The sequence below is a fragment of the Staurois parvus genome, unplaced genomic scaffold (assembly GCF_062004578.1).
Source record: "Staurois parvus isolate SC_StPar_1 unplaced genomic scaffold, SC_StPar_1.0 ptg002183l, whole genome shotgun sequence".
NCBI lineage: Eukaryota > Metazoa > Chordata > Amphibia > Anura > Ranidae > Staurois > Staurois parvus.
In genome coordinates, this window is record NW_028319979.1 from 332,132 (window position 1) to 342,500 (window position 10,369).

At 44.2% G+C, this 10,369-nt stretch overlaps 1 protein-coding gene across 1 annotated transcript in view; it reads right to left on the reverse strand.

The window, feature by feature from the left end:
- Window positions 1–911: 911 nt before the first annotated feature.
- Window positions 912–10,369, reverse strand: part of LIME1 (Lck interacting transmembrane adaptor 1) — a 14,680-nt gene continuing 5,222 nt past the window's right edge. The window contains exons 3-6 of the mRNA XM_089665418.1: window positions 9,550–9,613; window positions 6,757–6,844; window positions 5,300–5,631; window positions 912–1,484 (exon numbers count right to left, since the gene is read on the reverse strand). Of these exons, the coding sequence (XP_089521544.1) occupies window positions 1,248–1,484; window positions 5,300–5,631; window positions 6,757–6,844; window positions 9,550–9,613 (721 nt within the window). The 3' untranslated portion in view covers window positions 912–1,247. The remainder of the gene's footprint in view (window positions 1,485–5,299; window positions 5,632–6,756; window positions 6,845–9,549; window positions 9,614–10,369) is intronic.

The following is a 10,369-nucleotide window of genomic DNA, read 5'->3' on the forward strand; positions in this document are numbered from 1 at the left end:
AGCTATCGGTGACAATGATGTGGTCGTATTGCTGGGGGCGCCGAGTGAGTGCACTCCCAGCAGCACTAGCTGTACATGCACAGACACGTGTTGTCTGTGTGTATACACACACGTGTGTATACATATATATATATATATACACACATACATACACACACACACACACATATATATATATATATATACACACACACACACATACATACACACACACACATACATATATATATATATACACATACATACACACACACACACACATACATATATATATATACACATACATACATATATATATATATATACACATACATACATATATATATATATAGACACATACATATATATATATATATATACACATACATACATATATATATATATATATATATACACATACATACATATATATATACACATACATACATACACACATACATATATATATATATATATATATATACACATACATACATACACACACACATACATATATATATATATACACATACATACATACACACACACATACACACATACATATATATATATATATATACACATACATACATACACACACACATACATATACATATATATATATATATATATATATATATATATATACACATGGCATAAAAACACACTGCTACACATATATCTATATCTATGTGTACATATATATGTGGGAAGGGGTTAAACAATACAGCCTAGCCATCATGCAGCATATGATTGGACAGTGAAGGAGCAGGGGTATTCTGCTATGTCATCCCTCTACTCTCCCTGTGTCAGCACCTGTATTGCTCCAACACTTTTGATTGGCTCCTAGTCCTTTCCTTCCCTCTCCCATTCACTTCTGCTAAACACGAGACTGCATGGGATGGATGCCACGAACTGACAGTAGCTGTATATAAACATCCTTCTTCATTTTTAATGAACGACTAAATCTGCACTTATTGGTTTATTTTTCGATCAGCCTAGAATTCAGTTTTAGCGTACCGTTTCCACGCCGATTCTGCATCCACCTAACTTGCCACGGACTGCTAGATTCACGCTGTGCCGGTTACAGAATCAGCATTTAAATCAATTGCCCGGACCCCGCTAGCGGGAATTTCAAAAAGTAAAAGCGATATCTGCAATGTTCATTCTGCTCCACAACACTGTTTTCTTGCTTCACTTGCGCCAGACTATTCACAGATTTACAGAATTTGAATCGTTGCGAGTATTAGTGTCAGAGATGGAAATACTCAGTGATGGCTGCTCATCTCACATATACTCTCGTATAAATTCTCTTCAGGCTGAGCAGGGGGGGGTGCCAGCTGTGGGAGGCTTTCCAGAACCGCCATTACAGAGCCCTGATTGGTTTCATTTACTTCGGCCATCTTGATTGGTGGAAGTTGCTCAAAACCCGGATTTGTCGAGACTCGAGGGTCATCTCTAACCGTCTTCTTCTTCTTGTTAACTTTAGAGTACATGGCTTCAATCTGCAGAACAAGGAAACTTTCATCAGTTTAATTGCTGTGACCAAAAATAAATAAAAAATCTCTTTCCTTTTGCATTCCGGAGAGAAGCGTTTTGGGGGGGAAAAAACGCCAAACATGGCAAAAACGTGTGTAAATGCGCCTAAGTGCAATGTACTCCTCCTCTTCACATCATCCCCCCACATTACTGTCTCAGTCCCCCCACATTGCAAACCTCAGCCACCCCATACTGCTGTCCTCAGCCCCCCACATTGCATTCCTCAGACAGACAGACAGACAGACAGACACACACACACCTGTCCTCAGACCCCCCCACATTACAGTTCTCTGCCCCTTCCTCTTAGATTACGGTCCTCACCCCCCACATTACAGTTCATTTTCAGCCACCCCACATTACAAGCAGAGCGCCCCCCCCAATTACAATTCTTAGTCCCCCACATTGCAAACCACAGCCACCCCATACTGCTGTCCTCAGCCACCCACATTGCGTTCCTCAGACCCCCCCTCACTACAGTCCTCAGACCCCCCCCCCCCCCACACACCTGTTCTCAGACCCCCCCCACATTACAGTCCTCTGCCCCTTCCCCTTCGATTACTGTCCTCACCCCCCACATTACAGTTAATTTTCAGCCACCCCACATTACAATCATAGCCCCCCCCATTACAATTCTCAAGCGTTTTGGGGGGAAAAAAATGCCAAACATGGCAAAAACGTGTGTAAATGCGCCTAAGTGCAATGTACTCCTCCTCTTCACATCATCCCCCCACATTACTGTCTCAGTCCCCCACATTGCAAACCTCAGCCACCCCATACTGCTGTCCTCAGCCCCCCACATTGCATTCCTCAGACCCCCCCCCTCACTACAGTCCTCAGACCCCCCCCCCCCCACACACACACACACACTGCAGTCCTCAAACCCCCCCCCCCCCCACACACACACATTGCAGCCCTCCACATTGAGTTCCTCAGCCCCCGGCCCCCCCCCCCACTCCTGTCCTCAGACCCCCCCACATTACAGTTCCCTGCCCCTTCCCCTTAGATTACTGTCCTCACCCCCCACATTACAGTTCTTTTTCAGCCACCCCACATTACAACCATAGCGCCCCCCCAATTACAATTCTCAGTCCCCCACATTGCAAACTTCAGCCACCCCATACTGCTGTCCTCAGCTCCCCACATTGTGGTCCTCAGCCCCTCCCCCCCCTTCACTACAGTGCTCAGACCCCCCCCCCCCCACACACACTGCAGTGCTCAGACCCCCCCCCCCCCACTTACATTGCAGTCTTCACCCTCCTTTACACTGGTGTCTTGAGCCCCCTTTTATGTTGCCCCCCCCCGTCCTGCCTTACACAGACAGATCAGAGGGCAGGAGGCACAGCAGGTCTGTGACGGAGGGAGCTGCAAGCTGGTGAGTGGTTGCTAGGACTGCCCTGCATTCTGCTCCCACTCCCTGTTCCAGAACTGTCCTGCCTCCCTCCCGCTGTCAGCTCTGTGAGGATGACAGCGGTGATGCCTGGGGGACAGAACAGCTCCTAAATGGTGGGACTGTAGCAGTCCGGATGAGACATTGACTCGGTCCGCACCGGGATCACGGTCCGCCATTCAGTGATGCCGGTTCTAAACGTTTCCTGTTCTGTCTGAAACATTCCGAAGGTTTGGCTGGAGTTGGGCATTAGGTGGCCGCTGTGTAAAACAAGATTATTTTTTTGCATGCTCAGCATAAGAATAGACTGCAAACTGTGTGATCTGAGCCACAAGCAGACCCACTCAAGGTCCATATATATTTGGGCACAGGCACAATTATAGTTTTTTTCCAGGTATTTACCAAAACATATTTGAGCTCTAGTTCTATAATGGATATGGGCTGAAAGTGCGCACTCTCAGGTGTAATTTGAGGGTATGTACATCCAAACTGGAGGAAGGGTTTAGGAATTACAGCTCTTGAGAGTAGCCGTCCCCCCTTTTTCAAGGGACCAAAAGAAATTGGACAATTGAATCAAAAGCTATTTCATGGCCAGGTGTGGGCTACTCCTTCGTTATTTCTTCATCAATTAAGTAGGTAAAAGGTCTGGAGTTGATTCTAAGTGCGGTATTTGCATTTGGAATCTATTGCTGTGAACCTACATCAAGTGTTCAAAGGAGCTGTCTATACAAGTGAAACAAGCCATTGTAAGGCCTCAAAAATTAAACAGAGAGATCGCAGCAACATTAGGAGTGGCCAAATCAACAGTTGGGTCCATTCTGAGGAAAGAAGAACGCACTGGTGAGCTCATCAATATAAAAAGGTATGAAGGTCCACGGAGGACAACAATGGTGGATGATCGCAGGATCCTCTCTATGGTAAAAACCCATTCACAACATCCAGACAAGTGAAGGACACTCTCCAGGAGGTGGGCGTATCATTGTCAAAGTATACAGTCAAGAGAAAACTTCACGAGAGCAAATACAGAGGATTCACCACAAGGTGCAAACCATTTGTAAGCATGAAGAATAGAAAAGCCAGCTTAGACTTTCCCAAAAAACATCTAAAAAAGCCAGACCAGTCCTGGAAAAGTATTCTTTGGACGGATGAAACTAAGATTAATCTGTACCAGAATGACGGGAAGGGAAAAGTGTGGAGAAGGCTTGGAACGGCTCATGATCCAAAGCACACAACGTCATCTGTAAAACATGGTGGAGGCAGGGTGATGGCATGGGCATGCATGGCTTCCAGTGGCACTGGGTCATTGGTGTTTATTGATGATGTGACAGAAGACAGAAGCAGCTGGATGAATTCTGCAGTGTTTACAGATATACTGTCAGCCTAGATTCAGCCAAATGCAGCAAAGCTGATTGGACGGCGCTTCACAGTATAGATGGACAATGATTCAAAACACACTGCAAAAGCAACCCAGGAACTTTTGAAGGAAAAGAAGTGAAATATTCTGCAATGGCCGAGTCAATCACCTGATCTCAACTTGCTGAAGGCAAAATTAAAGGCAGAAAGACCCACAAACAAAGAACAACTGAAGACAGCTGCAGTTAGAGCCTGGTAAAGCATCAGGAAGGAGGAAACCCAGTCTTTGGTCATGTCCATGGGTTCCAGACTTCAGGCAAAGCATCAGAAAGGAGGAAACCCAGTCTTTGGTCATATCCATGGGTTCCAGACTTCAGGCAAAGCATCAGAAAGGAAGAACCCCAGTCTTTGCCTTAAGTCTGGAACCCAAGGACATGACCAAAGACTGGGGTTCTTCCTTTCTGATGCTTTGCTTGAAGTCTGGAACCCATGGACATGACCAAAAACTGGGTTTCCTCCTTTCTGATGCTTTGCCTGAAGTCTGGAACCCAAGGACATGACCAAAGCATCAGAAAGGAGGAAACCCAGTCTTTGGTCATGTCCATGGGTTCAGACTTCAGGCAAAGCATGAGAAAGGAGGAAACCCAGTCTTTGGTCATGTCCATGGGTTCCAGACTTCAGGCTGTTATTGCCAGTAAAGGATTCTCAACAAAATATTAAAAATGAACATTTTATTTATGATTCGATTAATTTGTCCAATTACATCTGAGCCCCTGGAAGGGGGGGGGGGGACTGTGTATAAAAATGGTTGCAGTTCCTAAAATTTGCACTTGATATTTATGTTCAACCCCTTGAATTAAAGCTATATATATATATTTTTTTTTATGTAGTATGAGGGCTGCCTCATTGGAAATGAATGATTTCCTTGTTTAGGCAGGTTCTCATTGTACACTATTTTGGTATATCCAAATGAGGCCGTACAAATATTGTAAAGTAAGTAAATTTGTACACTTATCAACGAGTATAGCTGCCTTCTCATACCTCAAGGTCGTCCGGCCTATGTGGAAGAACGGGCTCTTCCGAAGGTTTCTGTGTCTGGGTATTTTTCTCCTTCCTGGATTCCTGCACCCCCATGTTCACCCCCTTCTTCATCTTGCATACAACGGCATACTCAGCCGTTACCTCGTCTGCTTGAGACTCGTTCAGTGTGCTATCCATCTCTGACCGAGAGCCCACACACTCGTACAAGGAGCTCTTTAGGGGTTCAGGGGTGTAGCTCAGGTTGGAGTAGGTGGCATCTTCTTCGGCGGTAGCGGCGGGGTGCTGCCAGTTCGGAGAGTGGTACAATGGGTCCATGCTCACGGGCCGAAGCTCTGGCAGCAGAAAGAAAAAAAAAAAAAAAAAGGATGTTCATGATTGCTTACATGACACATGTACCAAAAGCTCTCACATTCTAAGAAGTTCAATATTAATGGAGATAAAAATATACTGGGACCTACATATGACATTGGTGTTTTACCCCATATGCAGGACAATGAAAAACACAAATAAATGTGGCTTTGGTTACTTTGGAAGCCACTGCTGACCTCCTTTTTTTAATGAACTATTTGACTGGTTGTCATGAGGTTTCTAGGGTTACACTGACCCAAAACAAACATTCTGCCTTTACTGGCTGCATGCTCATTTCAGGTCAGTGGCACCAAACTTTTTTTTATAGCCTGGGGCAGTCAACAAGACCTATAATAGAAGCCTATATATTTCTCTCAATACAGATTCCCCTTAAGGGGAATTGGTCAAAGTAAGAGTATGATGGGAGAGCAAAGAAAGGTAATAAAAATGACGCTAAGGGAGGGGGAGACGAAAGTTAATGTGCTATGTTGGTCAATGAACAGATGTCTAGCATTCTTCATGATTCTCAGCCGAGATTGCTTAAGGTTTGGGAACCTTGGATACGTTATTCCTTGCCATCCCTGCCTCCTACTAGTTATGGCCTCTTATAGTCGCTGCCTGTGCTAGCCCTGGATTCTTCTAGTTTCCCTTTCTTCCATGTTTTCTTTCTGATTCCTTTTCTTTTGTCGTTTTATGTTCTTTATTCTTTCTTCTAACCTTTTAATTTTCTCTTTTTTTTCCGGTAATATGTAGGATTACTGCTGCTATTATTTGGTTCGGCTTTATTGCCGTCCCTCCTTGATGTCATTGGACATTTCGTTATTTGGCTAATACAAGTCAGCAGGATGTCTCTTTATGTTATTGTTCTTCTCTGCCTCTGCGTGGGCGTATCTTAAGCTCGTTGTATTCTTAAAACAAAAACTTTCTTAATAAAAATATTGAAACAGAAAGTTAATGTGTTGCTTTGCTTGGCATGAGCAGCAAATAGGTACCAAAGGGCCATATGCTGGGCATGAGGGGTCCGCTATCCAACAAAGAAATGATTCTGGACATGACAGCACTTGGTAACTAGGAAGGGGACCTATCAATACAAGTAACTATGAACTTACGGGGGTCTCCCAAACGCGGCTTTTTTATTTCATGGAGTTTGGTGTCGGATTTGCTGAGAGATCTAAGCTGGGTTTGACGCAGCAGGGTCTGGAAAACGACACAGGCAGTCAGATACAATAATTCATATCAAAAACGTCTAACAAATTCTCTTATAGCAACACAGAGCATAACGGTCAATGACGGAGAGAACCAAAACCAAACGCCGTTTCGTTGTCCCTAGTTGGATTACGCTTGAGAAGGATTCTTTGAAAAAAAAATAAAAATGTTATATTAAGCCAAAAGATTTGTATTTTGATTTGTATAAAGTAGGGAAGGGTTTGAACCCCCTCGGCAGACTTTACATGCCTTCTCCGCTGGTATGATTTACAATATATTAAGGTGGGAATACATCGACCGATCGGTCATCCGACAAGGCGTTCGTTTGTTGGTCCAAATCGTGGCCCACATTAACCAATCTAAAAAAATCGTTCGTCGGGCAATACGTAGTGTTGACATCTTCCGTACAAGTGGAAGTGATGCACCTTGTAGCCACGCCCTTCCGGCCAGAACGAAAGATATACACAACGATTACTAGCAATGAGTATAATATAATTTATTACATGACCTATATACATAGTGATACATAAAATATAATATTCCAAAAAATACCACTCCTAATATTAGTGATAATTAGCGGCGCATTATATATGTGTCACACTAATTCCTTTTGATGGTCTCTATGTGCAAACTCATTTACACAAATATTAAGTGACATAATGGTTAGCACTTCTGCCTGGCAGTACTCGGCTCGTTGGTTCGAATCCAAGCCACGGCACCACCTGCCTGGAGTTTGCATGTTCTCCCTGTGCCTGCGTGGGTTTCCTCCGGGTACTCCGGTTTCCTCCTACACTCCAAAGACATGCTGGTAGATTAACTGGCTCCTGTCTAAATTGGCCTTAAATGTGTATGTATGAATGTGAGTTAGGGACCTTAGATTGTACCCCCCTTGAGGGTTAGGGACCTTAGATTGTACGCCCCTTGAGGGTTAGGGCCCTTAGATTGTACGCCCCTTGAGGGTTAGGGACCTTAGATTGTATGCTCCTTGAGGGTTAGGGACCTTAGGTTGTACGCCCCTTGAGGGTTAGGGACCTTAGATTGTACGCCCCTTGAGGGTTAGGGCCCTTAGATTGTACGCCCCTTGAGGGTTAGGGACCTTAGATTGTACGCCCCTTGAGGGTTAGGGACCTTAGATTGTACGCCCCTTGAGGGTTAGGGACCTGAGATTGTACGCCCCTTGAGGGTTAGGGCCCTTAGATTGTACGCCCCTTGAGGGTTAGGGACCTTAGATTGTATGCTCCTTGAGGGTTAGGGACCTTAGATTGTACGCCCCTTGAGGGTTAGGGACCTTAGATTGTACGCCCCTTGAGGGTTAGGGCCCTTAGATTGTACGCCCCTTGAGGGTTAGGGACCTTAGATTGTACGCCCCTTGAGGGTTAGGGACCTTAGATTGTACGCCCCTTGAGGGTTAGGGACCTTAGATTGTACGCCCCTTGAGAATTAGGGACCTTAGATTGTACGCCCCTTGAGGGTTAGGGACCTTAGATTGTACGCCCCTTGAGGGTTAGGGACCTTAGATTGTGCGCCCCTTGAGGGTTAGGGACCTTAGATTGTACGCCCCTTGAGGGTTAGGGACCTTAGATTGTACGCCCCTTGAGGGTTCGGGACTGATGTGACTGTACAATATATATGTGTAAAGTGCTGCGTAAATTGACGGTGCTATATAAGTACCTGAAATAAATAAATAAATTATATGTGACAAAAAATGAACCTGAGCCTTTAAGGAAGGGTGGGCGTTTTCCAGGCTCACCTGCCCTTAACCTATGCATTGTTATATGTGCTCCTACTATGGAGGCTCTGAAAATGGCAGAGTTAGGACTGCAGTATATACAGAGGTCCCTTGTCGTGGGCACTGCGGCTTATGAACATATTGGCAAATGTGTGCAATCAAAAACCAATTCTGTCATTTTGCAGGCTGGCAGGTAAGTGTGCTGGGAATTCTTTGGTTTGTTAAGGACAAATAGAGAGGGTTCATTTCCCCAGCAGAGGAAATTTACTCCTGCTAAAACAAAAATGAAATTACGTTTTGGTTGTGCATACAATTTAGGTGACTAAAAGTGTGCAGGCTTACAAAACGGAAAAAATGTGCCTGGAGGTGAGCTTAAAGCGGAGCTCCACCCAAAAGGGGAAGCTCCGCTTTAAGCCTTTGTCCCCCGCTCCACATTTAGGATTGGCACCTTTGGGGAACGGGTACCTGAATTTGACAGGTATCCTCTCCCACTTCTGCTGCGATTGCCTAGGCAATCAGAAGAAGTTGTCCTCCCCCCTCCCTCCCCGTAGTCTTCTGGGACACGTGACAGATCCCAGAAGACTACGGAGCCATTCACAAAGTGCAGCGCTACTCGGGCATGCGCAGTGGGCACCCAGCTGTAAAGCCGTAAGCTGTCACAGCCGGGTTCCCACACTAAAAATGCCGGCGCCAGGGAGAGAAGACGGCCGGTGAAACCAGCGGTGGTGAGGACACCACTGGACCGAGGGACAGGTAAGTGGCTGTATTATAAAAGTCAGCAGCTACAGTTTTTGTAGCTATTAACTTTTTCTTTTTCTTCCAGGTGAAGCTCCCCTTTAAGAGAATGAAGGAAGTAGAAGACTTCATAGGCAAGCATACAGATTTATAATAGTAATAAAAATAATAGAAATAAAAAAATAAATAATAATATACAATTATTTATCAACACATCAGTATTATAATTTACCACATCCACAAGGGCCACCCCATTGGGACAGACATTCCTCATCCTCCTCTTCCTCCTTTTCTTCCTAAACAAGGACAAATATATCAGATATCTAAATTACCTTCCACCACATAATCCACTTCCATCTTTAACCTTTTTCACTTAAAATCCATATTTCAGTAAGTAAAATTTTTAGTAACTGCGTGTATACATTTCTGACATGTTACAATACATAGCAACAGTATCAGTTTTCAGAAAAACTGCTTTTACCTTTTACCATTGAACGCACTTCCTGTCCTAGGGTGACAACTTTGATCCTCCATTAATATAATGCAGTAAGGGTTGTCACTGTAGGACAGAATGTATGTTACTGACCACTGGATGAAAAGGAAAAGCATAATTAAAAAAAAAAAGGAAAAAAAAAAAAAAAGAATGCAGTCACCACAGACTTGTAATATTTACCATTATCATCGAAAGTTAAAGTGACACTAAAAGAAAATCCCACGTTTTGAGTTGTCCCTGGAACAAGGATAGAGGGGAAATCTTCCAGTGGCGACACTGGTTCTGCTTTCTCTAGTGACAACCAGGGATTCCCTCACTTGTTGGGATTTCCTTTCACTTCCTGTTTGGCTATGGGACAGGAAGTAAAGGGAAATCACTCCAGTGAGACATAAATGACAAAAAAAAAAAAAAAATCTTGAGAGTTATATCCTTCCTTAATGCAGGCCATACATGGTTCGAATGCCAAACGATTTTTCGTGCGAAGATAGAAACATCGTTTGTTCTGTAATCCGATGGTGCCACCAATGATTTAGAAAATCGGTTGTTTTTCACAAATTTT